Source organism: Candida pseudojiufengensis, assembly GCF_024610245.1.
Source record: "Candida pseudojiufengensis strain CBS 10847 chromosome Unknown scaffold11, whole genome shotgun sequence".
NCBI classification, from domain to species: domain Eukaryota; kingdom Fungi; phylum Ascomycota; class Pichiomycetes; order Serinales; family Debaryomycetaceae; genus Lodderomyces; species Lodderomyces pseudojiufengensis.
Genome location: NW_026261539.1, coordinates 318,799 through 344,361, shown reverse-complemented (window position 1 = coordinate 344,361; position 25,563 = coordinate 318,799). Strand labels below are relative to the sequence as shown.

The window sequence follows — 25,563 nt, the reverse complement described above, 5'->3', positions numbered from 1 at the left end:
TTGATAAGGATATTTATAATAAATGCTTTAATTTTTCTCCAACTAAATTGATCTGAAGTTAGCAACCGAATGACTCTCTTTTTACTTGAGTGCCTAGGTAGTCAATTGAAATATGGTTGATAAGTTAAGGTTAAAGTTTTCTCTCGTAAGTAATTGATATACTTCGAGGGGAAATGAAATAGAATCACTAAAAGTTTAAATTAGTAGTTTCTGCTTTGTGTAACTACCAAATATTGTAAAACTTTTGAAACATACAAAACAACATTAAGAGTGTTTCAACCTACACATAAATTATGTTCATAAATTCATAAAATATACATATACTTATTTACTCACGTTCACCAAAGAATACATGATTTTGATTATCATATCTAAAAGCATCTAAAAAATCCATATAATTATTTTTATTATTATTTTTATAAATATTTGAACCACTATCACTACTACTATCTTTGTTAGCAGAATTCAAAATTTGATCTAATTCTTGATGAATTGTACTTGGTACAAAAAATTGTTGAAAATTTATCATTTCTTCTAATGCTTTATTTTCTGTTCCTAAACTTATCATTTCATTATTAAAAATTTCATTATTATTTTCTGAATTTAAAGAATTTAAAGAACTTTCTGAATTTGTTGTCGTTGTTGTTTTATCATACTTCTTCAAATCATTCATCATATTTTGTAAATTTGTTGCCCATCTTTTACATGTTATATTAAAATATGCAAAATTATTTAATATATTATATCCATCATCTAATGCATCTTGTAATACTGATATATAATGATAATCTGGTTTTGATGAATTTCTTTGTTCTAATAATGTAAATCCCAAAATAATTGATGCAAAAAAGCATGATGATTGTATTGTAAATACTTCTTTTCTATTTGGATTATGAGTTACAAAAAATTTTAATAATTTTATAACTAAAAAACTTGCTTTTATACAAGCTTTACAAAAATTCATTAAACTTTGTTCATCTTTAATTTGTTGTTTTGTTTCTGGTTTTAATTTTCTTGTTACAACATATACTAAAAATGGTCTTGTTAAAGTCATTATACCATATAATTGTCCAATATGAACTAATACATATAAATAATTATTTGGATCAGTTCCTGATTCCATTTGAGTTTCTAATGCTGCACTTAATTGTAATTCTTTTGGTAATTCAACTGACCATCTTTTTAATTGTAATGCTAATATATGAGCTCTCTTGATATTAACTATACCATCTTTAAAAATATTTTCAACAATTTTTACATTAATTAATGCACTATCTGAAGTTGCCTTTTGAGCCATTATTCTTATTTTTTCAACTTCATTCAAATTTTCTGTAATTAATTTACAATTTGAATCATCATAATCATAATCATTTATCATTAATGGTCTACCTAAATTAACTCCACTAATACAATCACAAACATATAAACTTCTCCATAATCTTCTTCTATGATTTTTTATATCAATATTTTCAATTCTACTATTTATACAATGTCGATGTAACCCCAAAGCTTGTGCAATTCTTATAGCATTACCTAATTGAATCCAAGCATTTGATCTATTACAACAAGATTGATAATAAAAATATTCTAAAAAATTAACTTCACTTATCCATAATTTTCCATCAAATACATTACTTCTAAAAAATACTTGAGCCAGATTAAAAAAAATTTCTGAACTTGGTAAATTTAATTGTAAATTTGGTGAACATTCACTATATAATCTTCCAATTGCAAATACATTATATAATAAACATAATTTCTTAGTGTTTGTATTTATTGGATTTTTATAAGTTTCTTCAAATATATATTGATTAAAATATTGCATATTAAAAATATAAAAAGTATCATTAATATTTGTCTTGAATAAATCTATTAATATTAAAGCATCTTGTTTTGTTGGTAATTGAGAAGGAACAGGTAAATTTCTAAAATCAACACTTTCATCAGTTATAAATTGCTGTACAGGATCATTTGTAAAAAGACTTGGTCCTGAAATTTCTCTAAATAATGATCTACATTCTCCTAATAATGATAATGCTGAACTTTCTCCAAAAAATCTTAAATTTCCAGTTTTTGTAGTTAATAATCTTGTATGTTGACCATTTAAATTTGATAAACCTTCTTGATCATTTTTTGAAATTATATTATCATTTGTTAATGCTGCTTGTAAATTTTCACATATTATACTTAATGATATTGATGACAGTCTTTCAAGGTTAATAGGTTGATGTTGTCGTGGCCGAGATTGTTCTTTTCGTTGAGTTGACTGGCCATTTCCTTGATGAGAATGTTGTGAGTGTGCAGGGAGTTGTGTTTGACTGTCTTGATTTAGCTGATGTTGTTGCTCTTGTTGATGTTGATGCTCTTGTTGATGTTGAACGGCCACTCCCACCTTCTGTGGAACTGTCGTTGGAGAAGTAGTCAATGACGGTATTTTAAACTCATTAGTATCTTGAGAAGGACTTGTTGGTAATTCTTGACCTTGATTTTGTCTTAATTTTTCCAAATATGCTTTTGATTTTAAAGATCTACCATCTATTTTTGAATATTTACAAGTTAAAACTTTTGATTGACAATATTGACATGGATTTGTACCATCACACTAGATTTTTTTGAAGTTAGTAAATCATATTTATCAACAATTAATTGATTCTGTGAAACTTCAAAAAAAAAACGTACTTTCATTTTCCTTCTTTTACAAACATCACAAGCTCTTGATACTTTTTTTCTTTGTGCAATAGGTAAAACTCTAGGTCTACCTTTTGGCCTAGATATCTTTTCAATCATCTATATTTGATTTGATACATTTGTGAAAAGTAAAAGTTTTTCTATATTTATTATGTATTTATCTTTCCAGTTTATAATGATGATGATGGTTTATAATATTAAATCTTAAAATAATAATCTATTACTAAATTAAGAATTTCTTAGTGGGGAAAAAATCGCGCGACCCTATAAAAACATTGGTAGCGTACTACCTTTTTTTTTATTATCTCGGTTTTTAATATACTTAAGTAGTCAAGGTTATATTCCCAAGATCTTTTTACCATTGAATAGATTTAAAGTACCATATGTTGCTGTAATAGTAACTTGGTTCATTTGAGGCTTGTGCTTTGCTTCCGCTTTTGTCGGAAGTGGAGAATTATGGGCGTGGTTGCAGTCAATAGTTGGTCTTTCAATCTTATAAGTTGATCTTTCTAATAAGTTGGTTTTTCATTGTAGTTATAAGTTTAAGATATTGAAAAGGCTTAAAAGTACATGGTAAAACTCATGAGTTAACTTTTAAGAACTGGACGTATCCTTACGGACCTTTATTCGTGGTAATAGTTGGTAGTATAATTGTATCAGGTTTTTAGAAATAATTGACCTTATCGGATTTATGCTTCCTAAAATTTTCAAATGAATAGGCAGAAAATTTTCAATTTCAATACTCAATTGAATCATAACCAAGCAATTCTGTTAGTTGAGAAAAGAAATTGAAAAGATCAACAAAGAAGAGTTAATTAATGCAATGCAGCTCATTAAACAATCAATTAATTGAATTATCGGTCCATTGAATCAATCTGTAAGGCGAATGTTCTTCAAAAATTGTGGTGGATCTAATGAAATAACACAAAGTTGATATTTTTATGCAATAAAAATCGCAGAAAAGCGGTAACTATTATTGATCAAAAGTATACACGTGACTAAATTGAGCCGGAAATAAATTAAATAATGTGATCACGTGAAAGCTGCAAGTATGGTTATGTCCGTATATTACTTTACTACTTCACTAACCCTTAGACGTTGTATCGCATAAGCTTAATTGGTTTGCGCAAAAATTTTTCTTTGAAAATACAAATGTGGTTTCCAATACTCTTATCATCCAATGATGGAAGTGACTCAACCCATATAAAATATCATCATCTTGACAAGACCTTCTCTTAGTTATTCAACATCTTTGTACCTCAATTTGAAACGAAAAGAAATTTAAAACTTCCCGTTTTGTGTCATCTTTAAAGTTTTATAAATTGCTGCAAAAAAATTGAAAAAAATTTGAAAAAAAAATTAAAAAAACTTTTAACTCATTCTGCAGTTTTTATTGTAACCAAAAACAAAAAAATGAGAAAACAAAAAAATGAGATGAAATGAATAAACTATAAATATAAATCAGTTTGTTGAGGTTCATACCATGATTTGAAAATTTCATTTCATTTGAGCATTCACTTGCTACTTAATAAATATTTCAGATTCAATAGATACATAAAAGTCATTTCAAATTTTAATTGTTGTTTATTTGCCACTCATTCGACTTTGCTCGCAATAATCATATACATCAATACATCAGAGTCATTTCACCTAGCAATCACAAACTAGAGAGTACATTCAGAATTATAACATAGAGAATGTCGTTAGTAACATCACAAGATACCAAAAAAGAGCATATCACAACGTACGATTTAGAAAATTCAATACATGAAGATGATCATAGCTCCTCCTCCATTGAACAGGTTGAAAAAACAGAGAATTTGAATCGTGCTTTAAATCAACGTTTAATTAATATGATAACATTGGCAGGAGTTATTGGTACTGGTTTGTTTTTAGGTACTGGAAAATCATTAGCTGAAGGAGGACCAGTAAGTTTATTTTTAGGATATTTAATAATTGGTATATTAGTGTTCAACGTCATGCTTTGCCTTGGAGAACAGAGTGTTTTTCTACCAGTTTCAGGTTCTTTCACTACTTATTCCAAAAGGTTTGGATCTGACTCATTGGGATTTGCTGTTTTAATAAATTATTGGTTCAATGATTGTTGTTCAGTAGCTGCTGATTTGACTGCTTTGCAATTAGTTATTCAATATTGGACCGATTTCCATTGGTATGTTATATCAATTATATTTTGGGTATTTTTATTATTTTTAAATGTGATTCATGTTAGATTTTATGGTGAAGCAGAATATTGGCTAGCTTTATTGAAAGTCATAGCAATTGTTATCTTCTTTATTATCAGTATAATATGCAATGCAGGTAAGAATGACTTTCATGAGTATCTAGGATTCAAATTATGGACATATAAAGATGCTCCGTTCCCCAATGGATTTCCTGGCTTCATAAACATCTTCATTACAGCAGCTTTCTCATACGGTGGCTTAGAGTCCATATCGTTAGCTGGAGGCGAAACTATTAACCCTCGGGTTACTATTCGAAACTCCATAAAAACCACTTTTTTTAGAATTTTCATTTTTTACATTTTAACTACTTTGTTCATACTGATAAATATACCATATGATTATCCAAATTTACTGACTAAGACCGTTGCTGTATCCCCTTTTACAATTGTATTTCAACAAGTTGGAGCTAAAGGTGCTGGATCATTTATGAATGCTGTCATATTAACATCAATAATTTCTGCAGGAAATCATGCATTATTTGCTGGTTCAAGATTAGCTTTTAATTTAAGTAGTCAAGGTTATATTCCCAAGATCTTTTTACCATTGAATAGATATAAAGTACCATATGTTGCTGTAATAGTAACTTGGTTCATTGGAGGCTTGTGTTTTGCTTCCGCTTTCGTCGGAAGTGGAGAATTATGGGCGTGGTTGCAATCGATAGTTGGTTTATCAAATCTCATCAGCTGGGTTTGCATTTCAGGTATTTCCTTAAGATTTCGACAAGGCCTTAGAGTCCAAAATAAAACTCATGAATTAACTTTTAAGAACTGGACGTATCCTTTCGGACCTTTATTTGTGGTAACAGTTGGTAGCATAATTGTGATAATTCAGGGTTGGACTTCATTCTCCCCTTCCTTTGATATATCTTCGTTCTTCAAGAATTATTTAGAGGTGGGGGTCTTTCCTCTATGTTTTCTTTTCTGGTGGCTAATTGTCAAAAGAGGTAAAGATAAATTTGTGAGAGCAAAAGATATGGACTTTGAAACTGATAGATATATTGAAACACCTGAAGAGAAAGCTGCAAATGATCATGCTGACTCTTTAAAAGGATGGGCTAAATTCAAGAATGAATTTGTTAATAATTTCTTATAAATGATCACATACTATTTTAGATTCAATTTCAATATAATTTTCAAAAAAGGATTTAAATAAATCATTTAATTTTTTAATATCATAAGTTCCTCCAGTTTCTCTTATTGAATGCATTGACAATTGAGGATTACCCAAATCTAATGTTCTTATACCTAATTTACTACTGAGTAAAGGACCAATTGTTGAACCACAAGGCGAATCATTTCTAACAACGAAAATTTGCAAATTTACTTTAGCTCTATTAGCTACTGTTTTTATAAGGACTGCTCCATTTGACGCAGTCGAATAGCGTTGATTACTATTTACTTTAATAACAGGTCCAAGATTAAGTTGTGGACGATGTTGAGATTCATAAAATTCTGTATAATTTGGATGGACACCATGTGCCATATCTGAAGATAATAAAAATGATTTGGAAATAGTTTCATGGTAATAGTCTACTGAGGAATCACCATTAAAATCAGTTCGAGTTAAACGTTGTAAAATATCTGGTAAAAAAGATGAATCTGCTCCATGTGAACTACGTGAACCAATTTCTTCATGATCAAACAAACTTATTAATTGAATACCTTTAGACAGTTTCAAAGTTTCAATTGATTCCACTAATGCTTGTGCTGCTGTATAACAAGATGTTAAATTATCTAATCTTGGTGAAAAGATAAATTCATCATTTAATCCTCCAATTACAGATTTCTGATGATCATATAATAATAATTCAAAATCTTCAATTTGTTTTGGTTCAATTCCTAATTCTTTAGCTATTAATTCAATTAATGATTGATTATGTCTTGATATAACATGTTGAACAGATTCAAATTGTTCAGGAGTTAATTGTAAATTAGGATCATCTGAACATTTCTCTAATGCAACTTGTCCTGCAATAGGTACTAATTTTGTTTCTTTATTAAATTCAAATTTTGTATTAACTTCACGATTTAAATGTATGGCTAAAGTAGGAATTCTCAACAATGTTTTATCAATTTTCAAAAGTTTTGGAACATATTGTCCATTTTCATTGACATAAACTCTTCCAGCAATTGATAAATCTCTATCAAACCAAGTATGAGCTATTAATCCTCCATATTGTTCAACTCCAATTGTTATAAATCCTTCAGAAGTTCTTTTTGAAATTGGTTTAATTCGTAAACATGGACTATCTGTATGAGCACCAACAATAGCTATTCCATTTCCATTTTCATATTCTCCTCCAATGGTAAATGCAATTATTGAAGAAGCATTCCTTGTGACGTAATATTTTCCATTTTTTTTCAATTTGGGCCAACTTGATCTTTCATCTAATTGTTCAAAACCAGCTTTTATGAGTATTGATTTCACGGTGTTCACTGCATGATAAGGAGTAGGTGAATCATTTACAAAATTTATAAAGTTGTTAGCGTATTCTAATTCAGACATGATTTTGGTTCTAGTTGTTGCAAAATGAAAAATGTAAAAATTGACACGGCTTTTTTTTTTATAATCAACAAATGTTGTTCATATTATTATTATCATTAATAGCATTTATAAATTGTAGTCAATTGGCTCCATTATTGATAGCTTCTCATAAACTAGTTCCTGATCTTAATACTGAAATCAATGATTCGAATTTAGAACCACATAATGTTACTTCTGTAACAAACTTATTAAAAAAATTGATAACTCAATGTTCATCGGATGCTTATCTAATTGTTGATGTTCCGAACTTAACGTATCAAGATTTAACAGATAGTCAGAGAGATAGATGGCAATTCTTATTGAACTATTTATACATGTCGTCGACCATTGTGGGCTTACCTAGAGTTGAATTGGGTTTAGATTTAGATCATATTGAAGATTATATAATAAACACTTGTGAGGCAGAAACAATACCTAATGAATTACAAGACTATTATGACACTCGAACAAGAGTAATTAGAATCAATGATCCTAATCCAGATGAATTAATGAGAAAGATTCTCAGAAAACTTCCTTCCCCACATTATACAATAATCGTAACATCTACAACTCCAGGATTTACTCACCCAATTCCAGAATCAGTAATGGAAAGACAACCTGAAAAATTTGAAATATTTCATGACATTGTAAATAATCCAAAACATAATGGAGGTACTGAAAAAAATGATCGATTCCATAAAGTTGAGCCAAACTGGAATCCTATTAGAGATTCTAATGAAAGATATTTAACAAATAAAAAAAAAGATGAAATCCATTTATTTGATTATGAATTATGGACAAAAAATGAGAAATTAATAATTACAATATTTATTATGTTATCTACTTTATTATTCATAAAAATTCATTCTAGTATTACACTGGCATCAAAATAAAAAGAAGGATCTAAACTTGTAATATCAGCCAGTTTTACTTTACCATCTAATAATAATTCACTCATTATTTTACCTGTACCTGGAGCATTATTTATACCCCAACATGAATGACCAGAAGCTAAAAATAAATTTGTGACATTAGTTTCACCTATTAGTGGACCACTTGATGAAGGAACATCCAAAACAGGTAAATAACAAGCTTGACGTCTTAAAATATGACCTTTTGCTAAATTAGGAGATATTTTACTTACTTGTTTATATAATTCATCACATTTAGATCGTACAACTTCAACATCATCTGTAGTTTCTGGTACATCAACCGCTGAATCTCCTTCTCCACATACATATACTTCGTCTTGTCTTGCATATATTTCAGGTGATATATATGAATTAGGACCAACTTTAAATTCTGTGAAAATAGCATATGGACTTACTGGTTGATCTTTAAAAGGAGCTATAGTTATTGAATGTGCACGTAATCCTGAAATAGGACAATCTGGTAAAATTTTTGAAGTCCATGGACCAACTGTTAGTACTGTTTGATCAGCTTTCAATTCTATTTGTTTATCATATTTATCTCCATCTTTTATTGAAGTAGGTTGATATTTAACTCCAGTTGCTGTACCAGTTTCTTCTGAATATGTAATTTCTTCAACTTTACCCAATATTAATTCTATTGCTCCACTTTCTACTGCTTTTCTTAATATGAAATTTGTAAATTTATAAGGATGTACTTGAGCTGTTGTATCTGTACCTCCTAATGTGGAACAATTTGTAATCACTTCAGAATTTATCCAATTTAAACTGGATGGTAAAGTTTTTCCTTGACTTTCTAACAGTATAACAGATGATGATCTTGTATTTCGTGATTTTTTAGGACCATTTGATTCTGATTTTATTTTTGATATATCACCTTCTAATGAAACTGTAGTTAATCTTCTATACCCCCATTCTTCTTCTCCATTATATTCATTAGCTAATTTTTGATGTAAATTGAATGATAATGATACGATTTGTTCAGGGAATGCCCATAATGCTAATAATCCACCAGCTTTCCCACTTGCTCCTCCAGCAACTCTTTTACTTTCAATAATAGTTATATGATATTTGTCCGAATCAAATTTCGGATGTTTTGTGATGAAATAAGCTGTGCAAACTCCGATTATACCAGCTCCGACAATTATTATATGTTTCTTGTTCTTATGTCTGCCTGAAGGTTCAGACCTGAATTGTAGATAATCCATTATCTATTAGTGTGTTGTTAACTAAGAAGAAGAAAATTGAAATGAACTAAATCTTAAAACAACCGAAAAAATAAAAATCAGTTGATCTTGAAACTTACAACGGTTTTTTTTTATATTATTATTATAACGTGAATTTATCGGGTTGTACAGACAGAGAAAAGTAATAAATCGAGTTTTAATATATCAGTTCTTATTAATTGGAGAAATTGCAAACATTACCTGTGTACTACTACTTCAAATACTCAATTTTAGTAAAGTCGACTTTTTTTTTGCAACCATGAAATCAGACAGGTTCTTGATCAAAATTCCTAGATTAAATTCAGATATAACAAGTGAAGACGACGAACCAAAACTGAAATTAGAAGCAATACTTGATGAAGAAAGACATCTCATCAATAAAATTTATTTACAAAGATATATCTTTATTAAAAGATTTAATTTATTAAATTCATTATTAGAACAATATTCTAATCAATTAAGAAATGAAAATGAAAATCTAATCAATAGATTTCAAAATTTGAAAACAACATTATCAAATTGTTTAACCTTGGGATAACCAACCCATTTGTACAAAAAATTCATAAATTTTGGAAGCTTTATTTACATCAATTTTTAATACTTGTCTTGCATCTTTCTTTTTGAGAACTCCATTGTTTTTAACAGCTTCTTTCATTAATTGATTCTTTATGGCTAAATAAGGTTTTGGTAAAATTCTCAATGTTGCACATAGTTGTTTTTCTTCCGCAGATAATAATTCATAATCCGTTGAATGCGTTATGTCTAAAGGAGTTCTCCCCATTGGTTTTGGTGGTTGTGTTTGTGGAGGAGGTGATAATGGGGTATGTCTTGCACCATTTCTTATATAATGTGCACTTCTAATCAATTTATCTTTCTCATATTTAGCTCCATCTTCTAATGTAGTAATACCATTCTTCCTCCATGCTTGTAATTGTTGAATTCTTATTCTACATCGAATTTCTGCCAATAAATCATTGGTAAAACTTTCAAAATCTGATGGTGTCAATACCCTTATATATGCATTAATCTTTTTGAGTAAATCTTTTTCTTCCTTTGATTTTCGTTTATCTAAACTTACATTTTTTCTATATTCTAATAAGTTGTTTAAAATCATTACTCTTTTCCTCTCTGCTCTTGTTGTTAATCTTGAATTATATATATCCAAAATTGTCAATTTTAATTCAATATCATTAATCATATCATCTGGATCAAAAATCATATCTTTTATAGGTACTTCTGCTTCATTTTCAGCTTCATGATCAAATTCTAATCTTCCTGGCATATAACCTTGAATTTCATGACATAATGGAACTGATGCAACTGGTTTACCCTTTGGTGGTGGTAATGGCATATTTCTTCTTTTCTCTAATCTTTCTTTTCTTTCTTCTAGGAATTGTAATGGTGGTATATTTGTAAAATCTTTATTCATTTCAGGTAATGGATAATCTTTACTTTCGAGATAGATCTTATAATAATGTTGTGCCACTTCCTCCTTTGATCTATTTCCAATATGATCAGCAATATCTGCCCAATTCCCTAATCCAAAAGTTTCACATCCTTGTATCAAAAGTAACTCTTCATCAGCTCCCCAATTTCTATCAAATATTGGATATGTATTTTGTTCTATTATTTGATAATCATGCCATGGTTTATGATCTCCTGTAGTTAATCCTGCTGCAAAACATGGCACACATAAATCATAATCTGAACATATGGCACATTGGACCCTTAACCTATTTGTACAATCCGAAGAACAAACATCACAATGGAATAATTTACGTGCATCCATTGTGGTGGCAATTGACATGATGGTGCTTAAGTTGAACTGATTTGTTGATATTTTGTATGTGCGCGTGCAAATCACGTGTAGACTTTTATTATTAGGGCTTTTAATTTTTTGGGTGTATTGTTCTCACTACATTTTTATATTTTTCATTTCATTTTACCAATCTTATCAGCTCAATATACATAAACAACTACAACAAGAATGGTATGTACATTAAATATCAAAGACCACTAATGGATGAATACTAACCATTGATTTAGGGACGTGTTAGAACTAAGACAGTTAAAAGAGCCTCAAAGGTTTTAATCGAAAGATTCTACCCAAAATTAACTTTAGATTTTGAAACCAATAAAAGATTAACTTCAGAAATTGCAGTTATTCAATCAAAAAGATTAAGAAATAAAATCGCTGGATACACAACTCATTTAATGAAAAGAATTCAAAAAGGACCAGTTAGAGGTATTTCATTCAAATTACAAGAAGAAGAAAGAGAAAGAAAAGATCAATATGTCCCAGAAGTTTCTGCTTTAGATTTATCACATACTGGTGGACAATTAGAAGTTGACGCTGAAACTGCTGATTTAGTTAAAACTTTAGGTTTCAAAATCCCATTACAAACTGTAAACATTTCATCACAAAGAGGTCCAAGAAGATTTGCTAAAAGAAGTTAAGTTTTGTACATTATAATACACAAATAATAAGTAAAAAAATTAAATTTCAGTTGTAGACCTTTTTCTTTATACAGAATGTTATACTTGTATCTACTACTACTACCTTTAGTTACTGCGATTCAATGGTTCCCATTAGATTCAGATGGAAATATTCCTAAAATTCAACCTTATTTAAAAAATCAAGAGATTTTTTTTGATTGTATACAAAGAAATATAGATAATGGTGAACATAAATTTGATCAACAAAATAAAATAATATATGGACCTTTTCCTAAATGTAAAGAGACTCAGAAACCTTTTGTTTTTGAATACGGTATAAATGAAGATTTGAATTGTACTATTCAATTTACTGATGAATTATATCATTTATTTCAATTATATATTCATGAAGATGTCCCATTTAGTTGTAGATTACCATTATCTTCAGAAGTTGCTTCATTAGAGAAAGGTGGAGCTTTTATACCTTTTACGTTCAACTTTAGAGGTGAAATCACTGATTCTCATATTGATATTGATCATTCATTGAATGTGATAATTACAAAACCTAATGAACAAAATACATTTATAAGTGCTGTTGCTTATGGTTCAGGAACAAACACCACCAGAGTAGTAATAGGAGATGAAGTTACATTAAATTTTGCAATTAGATGGTTAGATCAATTGAAAGTTGTTGGATCAAAAGGTTATGATTTACCTTATAAAGATGGTTTTTATAAATTTGAAACAACAACTTCGATAGTTTCATTATTTTATGTTCCAATTGCATGTATTATAACAGCAGTAATTGTATTCTTAATAACTTATAAAAAGAGAAGGTATCAACCATTAGATATTGAAAAAAAAGATTAATTGCATTATATATTTAATTTAATTTCCTAATTATTGATTGTATAATTGATTCTATCTTCTCATTTCCTTTTATTTGTCGAAGTTTATTGATAAACATATTTGTTAATTCTTTATCATTATAAGCTAAACATTTATTCACGGCCAATTGAATATCATTATACCTTAGTGGAAGTGTTGTATCAATATATTTTGTTCTTATATCATCTGGATAATTTTCTTGAATATATTTTAAAATATTACTGTATAAATAATTTTTATCCATATCAAATTGATCAATTACATCTAAAAATTTCTCCGTTTCACCTAACCCTAATTTCTCAATACATGCTTCGAAAATAGCTAAAACAATATCTCCTCTCAACGCAGGTGAAGCTTCTTCAACATCTGGTAATTCCTCGATATCAGGTGCTTCTGGTAACTCCATTTCATGTTCAACTTGTAAAATTTTCCCTAATTCTTTTCTTGCTAATAGTTTAGCAATATAAGTCAATTCAAATTGTGCATAATTCAACCAAAGTTTTTCAGATTCAGGATTTAATCTTAATCCTCTTTGAAATAATAATCTTGTACCTTTTGCATTCCCATTAGTTTCAAATTCATATTTTGCAGCTGATAACCAAGCATCAATATTTCTTGGTTGTAATTGTAATAATCTTGAGTATATCTTATATATGGCTTTTATTGCTCCATTTTGTTTGGCAAATTTAAGATATGTATTCCATAATTGTATATCACCAGGAAATTTTTTAGTACCTCTATCAAGTATAAACATTATACGACGCACTCCAGCCCAATCACTTAAACTTGGTTTAGTATCAATAAATTCTTTTAATCTATTATATCTTTTTTTACGTAATTTTTCAAGGTTTTGTTCAAATTCACTATATTTGATATAATCTCTTGGTCTGGATCCTCTACCTGTAATTCTATGTTCAAAGTCCGTACGTCTTCTCATGATCATTGTGATTTCATTTTTGTCGAATAGACCTTTGACTTTAAGATCTTCAAGTTCTGGAACCGACTGCTCTAGGTAGTATCTAACTTTATCAGACATTATTGATGGTGATGTAGTGATTAAGATGATGTGAAAAACGAATTTTCAATTTAGTGATGCGTTAAGTATTAGGGGGTATTTTTTTCCAATTAGGCGGTTTTCTATATTCCTCTTAATATGAGCCTTAGATTTAGAAATGAAATTGAAAAATTATTCGTAACATATGTCTCATATATATGATGCTTGTCCTGAGCTTCGAAGAAAAAGCTCTTACCGTTGAAGTATAGAGAGTGTTTCAGCTGGTCAAAATTGGCATGTTAATTCTAATCTTTCGGCGCAGTTATTCATAATTGAAAGTCTATGAGATCCTTATTCATTTAAACGAATTGGTCGAGTTTAAGCCACTAGAGATTGTTCTTCCAACTGCTTACTCGTCTTAATTTACGTCAAAGCATAAATCGGATTTTAATCATAGATTGTTTTAAAACACCAGAAAAAAAAGAAATTTTTATTTTTAACCCGAACATCGTTTAATAACAAAATAAAAATAATATAAATAAAACATATGATCATACATTCATTATACATCCTTAAACATATTCAATTCATTCAAACTTATCAACTTCAATAATAATGTTTAATCCTCCACAGAATTTTTCAACAATACTTTCAAAGCCTACGTTTTTACCAAATACGTTAAATATCACAAGAAAACCAGATCTCATACCTGGAGTACCTGATGGTATATTAGCATTGATAGCACCTATAGTGGCATATTGGACATATTCTACATTCTTTCATATAATAGACGTTTATGAACTAGCTGAAAAATATAGAATTCATCCTAGTGAGGAAGAATTGAAAAGAAATAAAGTAACTTTAAAAGAAGTAATACAAGATGTTGTAATACAACATATTATTCAAACCATAGTTGGACTAATAGTATATTATTTTGATTCAGTTCCTGTAACTGGTCATGAAACCTATATAATGTGGCAATTAAAACATAATTATTTACCAAATGTACCTGATTCAATAATATATTATGGATATATGTATGGATGGTCATTTTTAAGATTATGTATTGCTATTACAATAATTGATACTTGGCAATATTGGTTTCATCGTTTTATGCATGTGAATAAAACTTTATATAGAAAATTCCATTCACGTCATCATAGATTATATGTTCCATATGCATTTGGTGCATTATATAATGATCCAATTGAAGGATTTCTTTTGGATACTTTAGGAACAGGTGTAGCTTCTTTGACAACTGGTTTAAGTCATAGAGAATCAATTATATTATATACTTTTGCAACTTTAAAAACAGTTGATGATCATTGTGGTTATAAATTACCTTATGATTTTTTTCAATGGTTATTTCCAAATAATTCAGTATATCATGATTTACATCATCAACCTTGGGGTATTAAATCTAATTTTTCACAACCATTTTTCACTATATGGGATAAAGTTTCAGGTACTCAATATCAATTTATGGAAAATTTTAAAGAATTACAAACTAAAATTACTTTGGAGAAATATAAAGAATTTTTAGAAAGAAAATCAAGGAAAGGACCAACAACCAAAAAGGAAAAAGAAAATTATGAAGAAGAGCTCAAACTAGAGCAAGAATTGGTTGAAAATGAAAATAAAAAGACTATATAGAGACATTAATTTAATGCGTAATATTATTATTATTATTATCAATTATTTTTCTTTTGTGCGTTAACACTCTTATCAACAAGATGTCAAAAAAGGCAGATGATATATGGAAAGGAAGTGTAGAGAAAATAGTATGTATATTGAAGTTACTTTTATCGAGGGTGATTACTAACTGATTAGAATTCTGAGTTGTTCACGTTAACATATGGATCATTAGTTTCTCAATTATGTCGAGATTTTCAAAATAATTATCAAGAAGTCAATACCCAACTAGATAAAATGGGTTATAATATAGGTTTAAGATTAATTGAAGAATTTCTAGCGAAAACAGGGATACGTAGGTGTTCAAATTTTAAAGAAACAGCAGATATAATTTCCAAACTTGGATTTAAATTATTTTTAAATATACAACCGCAAGTAGAAAATTGGTCAAATGATAATAAATGTTTTTCATTAGTGATTCCTGAACCTAATCCATTGACGGAATTTGTTGAATTGCCCGAAACTGCAAAGGAATTATGGTATAGTCAAGTTTTATGTGGTGTTTTAAGAGGAGCGTTACAAATGGTTCAACTTGATTGTGACGTATATTTTGTGAAAGATGTATTGAAAGGAGATGACAAAACTGAAATGAAGTTGAAATTAAACAAGGTATTGAAAGATGAAGTTCCAGTGTAGAAGGAGAGAGACGGATCCAAAAAACATGTCGAGCTGAGAGATTAATAAGGGAAGAATAAAGTGGACAAGGTGTATGTCTCCATTATCAACCTACAATACTAATGCTAACTTTACCCCAAATTCATGTCAATTGACTTTTGTTTCTGCTGATTCTAAATCACTCAAATTTCGTATAGCAATACATGATTCACTATCAATCAATGTCTCATTATCTTCGAATTTTAAATGAGCAGCTTGCGGTCTTGGTAAAATTATGTCTCTTGTTGGTCTTGGTAAATTTGTATCTCTTGTTGGTCTTGTTCTACTATGTGTAGATTTTTTCGACGGTTCATCGCCTACACAAGCAACAAGACATAAAATTATTCCTCCAATAAGAAATGGTAATGCAGCGATTAAAGCTATTAACACAAAGTTATTATCATAATCTGTATCGTCGTCTGAAGGTTCAGTCATGGTAAAGAAGAACTTTCATAAATTTTTTCAATTTTAATCTTGTATATTTAATCTATAAATTTTGAATTTTCATGCAACTCTATGTAAAAACTACTCAAGTCTAGGCCAATGGTTTACCAGTAATTTTAGCATTAGGATCTGCATCATTCTTTTCTCCAAATTTTGGATAAGTATTATAACCATAATCATAAGGAGTATAAAAAGTACTTCTATCATATTTATTTAATGATTCATTTTTTTTAATTCTTTCTGGTAAATCAGGATTTGCAATAAAATGTCTACCAAATCCAACTAATGTACGATCATTTGCATTTGAATCTTTAACAATGTTTTTCCAATCATCTTTTTCATCAGAAGTATAATTACCACCTCTTAATATAATACCTTTCCAATATTTATAAAAATAATCCAAGTTTATATCTTCAGTAACTTCATCTTGATCGTATCTACCATCAACTAAATCAATAAAAGCCAATTCATTACCTTCATCAGCCCTTTTTTGTAATTCACTTAAAATATAGGTATAATCTTCTTTACTTGTTGGATTAATACCAGGTTCTTGAAATACATTATATGGGGAGAATCTAACACCTATTTTTTGAGCAGGAGCAACCTTAAACAAATTATCAAAAACTTCAAATATAAATCTTGACCTATTTTCAACTGATTTACCGCCGTATTGATCAGTTCTGGTGTTTATTTTGGGATTTAAAAACTGAGACCCTATGTAACCATTTGCAAAATGTAAGGCCACATAATCGAATCCAGCGACATCTAATGCTAGCTTTGTTGCATTGGGAAAGTCTTCAGTTACTAAAGTTTTAATTTCTTCAACAGTTAATGGTCTTAATAAATTTCCACTTTCTTTTGCTTCCTTTTCAGAAGCTTCATGTTCATAGATATCACTAACACCTACAAAGTCATAACCTTTTTCTTTTAATAATTTTGGACTAGCTACTCTTCCTAACCCCCATAATTGTACAGCAATTTTTCCACCGGCCTCATGAACAGAATCAACAATTTCCTTCCATGCTAATGCTTGCTCTTCATTCCAAATACCTGGAACATTTGGATACCAACCTAATTTAGGTGTTGCAATAGTTGCTTCAGTTACTAAAAGTGAACCATTTTTAGCTCTATCAGTATAATATATTTTTTGTAAATCTGTTGGAATATGATCACCAGGATGAGCTCTATTTCTAGTAGTTGGTAAATGAGCAATTCTATTTTTCAATAAAGCATTACCAACTTTAATTGGTTTGAATAAATTTGAGGAAGCTATAGTTGAATTAGTCATTGTTTAATTCTCAATGTTGTTACTTTTTCTGTGTATATTTCTTGTTGTTGCAATTGATATATTTGTTATATTTCTATTGTTTGATTATGTTGATCAAAAGTCAATTGAATCAATGATTGATGAGATGTTTACATGTTTTTATATATTTTGATAATTTCATTTGAATTGTGGTTCAAAATACTTTATTTTTCATTAATTACTAATACACCGGAATTAAATTCGTATTTAACTTTCCGAAATGGATTAATTATTTTTCTTTAGCAATTTGCTTTGTGCGAGATCTAAGTCGAATAAGATGAGAACAATAGGGCTGAACACGCTGCTGGGTTGCCAATCTTTATTATCGTGTCACGAAGTCGAATGAACTTGTCGTCAGACGGACTTAATCGTAGTTATGATTTATAATCATAATTATTGTAATTCTTTATCTGAAAATAAATCCGGATTATTAACCATTTTTCTAACGAATCTGTTGATAGTACGATTGAATTATTTGCTGATTACATTTGCTTGTTCATCTAAATTTTAAGAGCTCGGTGAATGATACAAGGTTTTAGGTTTTTACCTTAAGTCCATGAATTAGTAAGACTAAAATTCTGGTACTTTGTTTAAATGTTAGTAATTTTAATAATGATGTTGAAGCTTGAACAGTGAATTTGAAGTTGCAAAGTGACTGCGAAATTAAAAAGATGATAGTGTATAGTATTATTAATGAAATCAGAGAGTCATTTGATATGATTACTTGTGAGATATAATTTTTACGCCAGCTAGATGACAATATGGTGATAATAGTCCATTATGACAACCGTTGTAAGATATTAGTTCGAACAAACTGAAAATCTTATAAGCACAATGCATTAACCGCTATGCTATGGGTGCTGTTGTTGGTTTTCGAAAGTTCTGCTTCTCCTCGTCGTTTCAAAAATTGACTCTTCTTGTTGGTTTTTAACTCTATTTGTAAGTCGAATTCTCTGTGAAAATAATATTCAATTTAAATAGAATCAGAGTATGTTTGATAAGATTCTTGTAATTTCTTCATATGGCAATTACTTAACTCTGATTTTGTAGTTGACAAATGATTTTCTCCAGTTGAGACCAGTTTGCAGATGCCTGGTGCTTTTTCAAGAATACTGAGAAAAGTGAACTTAGAAACGAAAAAATTTGCTTTATTTATATAAATTTGCAATATTGAGCTTTCTATGTACTGAATTGAAAAGCTGAACCTGGATAAGACCTATTGATTCTGAGCTAAAGCTTTTAAATCAATTTGAAACAATTGGTGATAAAAATATTTTGACTTGATCTTACTTAAGTATTATGTAAGAATGGTCAAGATATTACGTAATGAAAATTTTAATAATAGAATCAAAATCAATTTCTACAATCATTAGTTTAGCTAATTGATTTCATTATCTATCAAAAGTAACAGAATTCACCAAATCAAACAGTCATGATCTTGATATTTTAAAATAAATATGACAAAGTACCATTCACATGAATTTCAAAATTAAAAAATACTAAACACCAGGATTAATTCAATAAATCAAAAAACATCAATCGATAACTAGTTCATTGATCCATAAGAAAAAAATTCCTTATCTTGCAGCGTATAAATAGCATATTTTAAATGAGGACAAGAAGCTGTAATAGCTTTTCCAAAATCTGTGAAATCCCAAAAATCATTAATGTTTTTCAATATAAAAACTTGCAAATCAGACCAATTCACAGTAAGCATGGAAGGTAAATCCTGAATAATATTTTCAGAAAGATCTAAATATTGAATCAGGTCCTTGAACATTATAAATTCTCGACCTGAAAAGATTATTAGATTCTGCGATAAATCCATAACTTTTAATTTAAGATCATTATTATCACCTTCAATATCCATAATTTCATTATTTTTCAAAATCAAGTACTGAATTGATCTTGGTAATTCCCTTAAATCCAAATTTTTGAGTCTACTATTTTCAACACGTAAATACGATAAATTTGAACAATGTTTCAAATTTAATTGTGCAGTGTCTATGTTTCGTGATTCGTCGTGATAGTGTAATATAATATTTGAAAGATGTCTGTGATCACCTTCTGGTAATTGATGATTTAAATATTTTATAGTACGAGGAAGAACAGATGGATTTTGTACTGCCACGGATTGAAGCAAAAGAGTTTCCAAATCTTTTGGAAATGTTAGGTAATTTATTATTAATGGTTTGTCTTTATTGTTAAATTTCAAAACTTTTAATGATTCTGGAAATTGAGGAAAAAATTCAATATTATCGTCCGTTAACATTAAACATAACCCGGTGATTTCAGAATTATGAATTGAAAGCAAATGATAAGCCAGTCCCAAATAATTTAATTTTTTGACAGTTATCGGTAGTTGTAAGCTTCTTATGATTGGACATGAGGTGTTTGGTATATTTGAGCATGAAATGTCAAGTGAGCTTAAGTTCTTGAGATAGGAGAGACTTAAATTTGTGGATTCGAAACATGATAAATTTAGGGTCGTGATTTGTTTGGGTAAATCCTTCAACATATTCGAAGAATTTGGTACTTCATCAAGAACTAATTCTCGAACTACTGGCGGCAATTTAAATAATGAACCTAATATTACTTTACTCAATTTGAGGATCTCAGTACTAATTAAAGACTCATTTAGCATGAAAGGACCATCGATTTGTAAGTCTTTGATTTTGCTGATATTGCTCAAAATGATTTTTCTTTTAAACATGGAAAATTCGGTCAGCTTTAAAGAAATAGAATTCTTTAAACTTAGCTGATGTTTAATAATCAAAGAATTTAGGTCTCCAAAGGTATGAATTAATTTCAGCAACACAGAATTTGAACAATTAACAATTTTTAAATCGAGCAATTTTTGTTTCTTAATAGTAAGTCTAGTGGTGTTGATATTTTCAAGACTTAAACTTTTCAATGATAATGGTAAGTGTAATGTCATAGTTTCACATCCCTTATTGGAAGTATTGATATATTTAATTTCCAAATTAGTTAAAGGTAAACTTTCAAGAGCCAAATGTCCTTCTATTTCATTTTTTGTGTGGACGTATAATTTTGTTAAATTTTTTGGAAATGCAAGCAAAAATGAAGGATTTACTAATTTCAAATTATGAATTCTTATATCAGTTGTTATTTCTGAATAATGATTATTGTTAATTACCACCTGATTTAGGTTTTCGATTGAAAGAACTTTGTTGACTTTATAATCATCTTTAGTATCCACCTCAACATTGAAAATTATATTGGAAAAATCAAAATTTGCTTTCATCAATTTTTCTATGTTTGATGAGGATGATGTAACAATATCTGGACGATTAAATTTAATGTGTTCCATGAATTCAATTAAAGAACCTGAATTGTTCGGCTCAGAATAAAGGTTTAATCCATCTTTTATGACATAATGTTTTTTACTATCTTCGTGATATGAATTTGGTGGCGTTGACATTGGAAAATTTGAGTGTTAAATATTGTTGATTGGGATTTTTGAAAACGGTTGGTACGTGTATTTGGTATATAATTAATACATTTGATGATTGTAATGATGTAAATATTGTATATTTTAGGGAATGTTGTAATATATATTGATAATGAATATTAGTCTATGAAACGTTGAGAGAAATGAAATATGTGTAATTGTTTACTGATAATATGATGTTATAAATAATAATTTTTTTGATAAATAATATTTTTCAAGTGTGTTTCAGGTGAGAAAAATTAGTGTTTCGTCAATTTAATTTTAATCTGCAAGTAACAACGAAATAGTAGCATTACCATAAGCTTATGGAAATACATCAAAAGTCAACGAGCTGCTTTTTAGATGTATCAACTTTTTATCTTCTTGATTTTACTTAAATTTGAACATTCGGTATCCACAAACAATTTGTGCAATCAAAAGTATCTTATCAAAATTAGCACACGATTGTTGTCAGGACTTTAGTACAAATTTTCAAAAAAAAATTTTAAGTTCATACCAAATTAATGTCTCTGTTCTAAAACATTTGACTACTTTTAATCTTTTTGACTAATTAGTATCAGCTCTCTATATAAATTAAATATTTCCTGGATAGACTGCAATTTTACTAAACAAAATTAGGTTCAGTTTCAGATTCGAAAAAACGTTTGTTCAACTTGTCTTCAATTTACAACAGAAATTTTATCTCAAAATGCCTAATTACAAATTAAACATGATATTGGTGATACACGTCTTAGAAAAGACAATTGTAACTTAATCATTCCCAAAAGTATTCTTCATAAATCACCAGGAATTATACCTAAGTATTACAATAAACTATGAAGAGCAGAAAAATCAGTACCTTTTCTAGTGTATTTTTCAGGTCTTATTGTTGTATAGCCGCATGCATATAACCTTCAACGCGTTTACAATCTGTTTTCCAAAAGTTTTTGATTTTGAGTTAGTTAAGATATGTAAGTATAGTATGGGAGAATATTATATTTGATCAGAAGCAAGAAGAGAATGGAGTGGATGCAAATATGTTTCAGAGTTGTTATTTTGTGTAACAATTTATTTTTAGATTATGTCTAGGCTTAATTGTAGACTTCGAAGATAAAAGTTCCAGCGATACAATTGTTATGGACCCGTTTGCACTTGCACTTGATTCACTGAATTTTAACCAGCTTAAAGAATGCTCATCGAGACCAGAATTGTGTTTAAAAGAAGTTTACTTATTGTACAGTAAATGCATCATTGCTGATCTTGCTAGAAAATTTTTATTTCACAGTGTTAGTAGAGTATGCCAAAACAATAAGTCAGCACAATCACTAGATTGACAATGAACGAAATGTAAGTAAAATGCATACATCAATTACGAGAGGTAATAATTTGAAATCCAAGCACTTTGAAATTGTATAATCACTCATTCGATGATCTCAAATCCATAAAACTGGCATAAGTTTCAATTGAATAAGCTATATGACGCGTGACTTTGGAGCAGTATTCTATTGAATGTAGTAGCCTTTTTCATCTCCCACCACAAAGAAACCCAAGACAGCATTTAAAGACTGGATTTGTTCTGTAGCAACTCATTCGAATTTGATCTGTTCACTATACGTCCCCAAGTCTTGAAGTCGAGCACAATACTTGTAATTCATTCATCATGCAACTTCGATCCAGTAGTAACATATTTGCTACTGAGTTTTTCGAAATCAACGACTCACTTTTAGTACTCACAATTTCCAGAATTTGCCAAAAAAGATCCAATTTTAGAAGTTATACTCAGATTTTTGTTAGCCTAATAAATTTCAAATTTGTTTCTGTTTAATCAAACTCATTCTGTTTCATTTTATCTCCTCCGCTTTAGAATAAAACAAAATAAGCCCAATTCAACTTTTTTTCAGCTCAATCATGAAATCCATTAAACAACGTCCAATAACTAAGTTGTTGACTCTATGATCATAAAAATGGAAAAATAAAGATTCGGCATATCCGTAATATTAAAAGGAAATAGATCAAAGTTCAACCTTTCGAAATGAACGAAAAACAATCTGGTATTTTGAAAGTAGTGGCCATCTAATATTATTGATCGAATTACCCAAGATATTTCCCTATTGTTGAAGAATTTCGACAAATTTGACCTCAACCAATCTCAATTATTAATTCAATGATTAAATCTGAATTAGTGAAACGATAATTATGCATTTAGTAAACAATCCTGGTGGTGTGGAATTCCACAATTGCACGCAACAATCACACACAAAAATTTCGTTCTCTGTTGGCACAAACATAGGCTAATTAGATTGTAGTAGTCTCGTTATGCTCGACATAAGTCTTTGATTCGACGTTCCATTCAGAAATTGTGATTGCTTGTTAATAAACGACTCTTCATTTATTTACCAAACAAACGCGCATATAATGCAGAAAAAGAAAATCAAAAAAATTGCTGCTACAAAGTCGTGCGTAACGCACAAAAAAATTATCGATTCTTTTGTAAGCCTTTTTTTCAAATCAAACATTATTTTCACAGAGAATTCGACTTACAAATAGAGTTAAAAACCAACAAGAAAAGTCGATTTTTGACACGACGAGGGGAAGCTGACCTTCCAAAAACCAACAACAGCACCCGTAGCATAGCGGTTAATGCATTGTGCTTATAAGATTTTCAGTTTGTTCGAACTAATGTCTTACAACGGTTTTCAAGTTGGAAACGCAAGGATCCCGAGTTCAATCCTCGGCGGGTGCATTGTATATTTTTTTTTAATGTCTTTGGGTTGTTACATGATCTAAGATCATTTGGGGGAAAGAATAGGGTTAGATAAGTCCAATTTGATAGCCCCCCAGAAAATTTGTTTTAAGTGCTACCATGTTTTGACTTTATTGCTCAACGTCAATTTGAGGAAACTGTTTTAATTTTTACAGTTGGTAAGCTTTATATAGATATTTATTTACAGTTATGACTTTAATTCTATGGGTTGTTCATCGGAATCTTGTTGCCTATTGGGTTGCAACTCAATCTGTCATAGATGTAATTTTCAAAATCTTTTTTTTAAAAAAATTTTTAATTTTCTCGAAACAATAAAATTTTGACTTCTCCATTTTTGAATTAACAAACATAATGTTACATAGTCTTCGTTCTAATATGCTATTAAAGCATCTATATAATTTATCTCATCTAATTTAGCTAAGTTATCATAACCGTTTAATGAAAAACTATAATTTTGTTTTTAAGATTATTGATGAATCAAATATTCGAGATATATTTTAATATTTACCGCACTTTGATGCGCGAATTGACAAATACATCCGTGCATACATACAATATAATTTTTTAGCTTATTATCTTCAAAAGCTTGGGTTGTCTCTAAATGTTTGAAGCAAGTCTTGTATAAAAAGCCCAAAAGTTCAAGACATTATTACTGATTTTGTTGTAATTTAAACTTTGAGTGTACTGTTATTATTTTTTGGCAGCAAAATAATGATTATAATTGAAAATAATATCAGTGTTAATTACTTTAGACCTGAAGATGAATTAAGATTTTATATATTGAATATTCACATCAATTTACTATTTGACCTTTTTAAAGTCAACAACTAAGTCATAAAAATTTGACTAGAATGAAATTTATGCCAACTCCACGAATGTTTTACTTTTTTCTTAACTAAAAAATTGTGAAACAAGTGACACATTCAAATAAGGTTTTGTGTTACAAATTGAAACTTAGATTATTTCTTATGAATACTTCGTGTTAAAAATTTAATCAAAACAGTGGTTGAATGGATTTTGCGAAATCGCACCTTATAGTGGAGCTTGAAACAAAAATGGATGATTGATGTAAAATTAGTGCTGTCTGATACCTATCGAAAATTGAGCACATGGAAAGTATGGCATGTGTCCAGATCTGATACTTATAGTAGTACTAGAGAAAGGTTTCTAATGTCGATTTGAGGGATATGCGCCCATTGTAACAAAAACACTATGTGGATCAATGAGACCGAAATTAAGCTTGCCTCTTTTAGTTGACTATGGACGACTACTTCTAACAGACAGGTAAGGTAAATCAAATCAAATCAATCGTTCTAGACATATTA

The 25,563-nt window shown here is 29.2% G+C and overlaps 13 protein-coding genes across 13 annotated transcripts; 5 read left to right on the top strand and 8 right to left on the bottom strand. All coding sequences in view use genetic code 12, as the record gives it.

Moving 5' to 3' along the window:
• Positions 1 to 328: 328 nt before the first annotated feature.
• On the bottom strand, positions 329 to 2,787 carry KGF55_004897 (Zn(II)2Cys6 transcription factor; the record flags this gene model as incomplete). The annotated part of the gene is made up of 2 exons (XM_051759851.1): positions 329 to 2,602; positions 2,680 to 2,787. 2 exons carry the CDS (start codon positions 2,785 to 2,787, stop codon positions 329 to 331), a joined length of 2,382 nt encoding a protein of 793 aa, XP_051612491.1.
• Positions 2,788 to 4,385: 1,598 nt separating this feature from the next.
• ALP1 (Alp1p) lies at positions 4,386 to 5,688 on the top strand (the record flags this gene model as incomplete). The annotated part of the gene is made up of 2 exons (XM_051759848.1): positions 4,386 to 5,595; positions 5,663 to 5,688. 2 exons carry the CDS (start codon positions 4,386 to 4,388, stop codon positions 5,686 to 5,688), a joined length of 1,236 nt encoding a protein of 411 aa, XP_051612490.1.
• Positions 5,689 to 6,017: 329 nt separating this feature from the next.
• KGF55_004895 (aspartyl aminopeptidase) lies at positions 6,018 to 7,436 on the bottom strand (the record flags this gene model as incomplete). Its single annotated transcript, XM_051759847.1, has 1 exon — positions 6,018 to 7,436. One exon carries the CDS (start codon positions 7,434 to 7,436, stop codon positions 6,018 to 6,020), a length of 1,419 nt encoding a protein of 472 aa, XP_051612489.1.
• Positions 7,437 to 7,507: 71 nt separating this feature from the next.
• Positions 7,508 to 8,204, top strand: BIG1 (Big1p; the record flags this gene model as incomplete). Its single annotated transcript, XM_051759846.1, has 2 exons — positions 7,508 to 8,126; positions 8,182 to 8,204. 2 exons carry the CDS (start codon positions 7,508 to 7,510, stop codon positions 8,202 to 8,204), a joined length of 642 nt encoding a protein of 213 aa, XP_051612488.1.
• Positions 8,205 to 8,316: 112 nt separating this feature from the next.
• KGF55_004893 (uncharacterized protein) lies at positions 8,317 to 9,591 on the bottom strand (the record flags this gene model as incomplete). Its single annotated transcript, XM_051759845.1, has 1 exon — positions 8,317 to 9,591. One exon carries the CDS (start codon positions 9,589 to 9,591, stop codon positions 8,317 to 8,319), a length of 1,275 nt encoding a protein of 424 aa, XP_051612487.1.
• Positions 9,592 to 10,132: 541 nt separating this feature from the next.
• On the bottom strand, positions 10,133 to 11,398 carry ADA2 (chromatin-binding transcription regulator; the record flags this gene model as incomplete). Its single annotated transcript, XM_051759844.1, has 1 exon — positions 10,133 to 11,398. The coding sequence occupies one exon, from the start codon at positions 11,396 to 11,398 to the stop codon at positions 10,133 to 10,135; it is 1,266 nt and encodes a 421-aa protein (XP_051612486.1).
• Positions 11,399 to 11,596: 198 nt separating this feature from the next.
• RPS17B (40S ribosomal protein eS17) lies at positions 11,597 to 12,066 on the top strand (the record flags this gene model as incomplete). The annotated part of the gene is made up of 2 exons (XM_051759843.1): positions 11,597 to 11,599; positions 11,656 to 12,066. 2 exons carry the CDS (start codon positions 11,597 to 11,599, stop codon positions 12,064 to 12,066), a joined length of 414 nt encoding a protein of 137 aa, XP_051612485.1.
• Positions 12,067 to 12,141: 75 nt separating this feature from the next.
• KGF55_004890 (uncharacterized protein) lies at positions 12,142 to 12,915 on the top strand (the record flags this gene model as incomplete). The annotated part of the gene is made up of 1 exon (XM_051759842.1): positions 12,142 to 12,915. The coding sequence occupies one exon, from the start codon at positions 12,142 to 12,144 to the stop codon at positions 12,913 to 12,915; it is 774 nt and encodes a 257-aa protein (XP_051612484.1).
• Positions 12,916 to 12,928: 13 nt separating this feature from the next.
• Positions 12,929 to 13,969, bottom strand: KGF55_004889 (snoRNA-binding rRNA-processing protein; the record flags this gene model as incomplete). Its single annotated transcript, XM_051759841.1, has 1 exon — positions 12,929 to 13,969. One exon carries the CDS (start codon positions 13,967 to 13,969, stop codon positions 12,929 to 12,931), a length of 1,041 nt encoding a protein of 346 aa, XP_051612483.1.
• Positions 13,970 to 14,542: 573 nt separating this feature from the next.
• On the top strand, positions 14,543 to 16,255 carry KGF55_004888 (SUR2; the record flags this gene model as incomplete). Its single annotated transcript, XM_051759840.1, has 2 exons — positions 14,543 to 15,550; positions 15,758 to 16,255. The coding sequence occupies 2 exons, from the start codon at positions 14,543 to 14,545 to the stop codon at positions 16,253 to 16,255; spliced, it is 1,506 nt and encodes a 501-aa protein (XP_051612482.1).
• A 126-nt stretch (positions 16,256 to 16,381) lies between these two features.
• KGF55_004887 (uncharacterized protein) lies at positions 16,382 to 16,708 on the bottom strand (the record flags this gene model as incomplete). Its single annotated transcript, XM_051759839.1, has 1 exon — positions 16,382 to 16,708. One exon carries the CDS (start codon positions 16,706 to 16,708, stop codon positions 16,382 to 16,384), a length of 327 nt encoding a protein of 108 aa, XP_051612481.1.
• A 100-nt stretch (positions 16,709 to 16,808) lies between these two features.
• On the bottom strand, positions 16,809 to 18,005 carry EBP7 (Ebp7p; the record flags this gene model as incomplete). Its single annotated transcript, XM_051759837.1, has 1 exon — positions 16,809 to 18,005. The coding sequence occupies one exon, from the start codon at positions 18,003 to 18,005 to the stop codon at positions 16,809 to 16,811; it is 1,197 nt and encodes a 398-aa protein (XP_051612480.1).
• Positions 18,006 to 19,569: 1,564 nt separating this feature from the next.
• On the bottom strand, positions 19,570 to 21,465 carry KGF55_004885 (uncharacterized protein; the record flags this gene model as incomplete). The annotated part of the gene is made up of 1 exon (XM_051759836.1): positions 19,570 to 21,465. The coding sequence occupies one exon, from the start codon at positions 21,463 to 21,465 to the stop codon at positions 19,570 to 19,572; it is 1,896 nt and encodes a 631-aa protein (XP_051612479.1).
• Between the last annotated feature and the right edge of the window lie 4,098 nt (positions 21,466 to 25,563).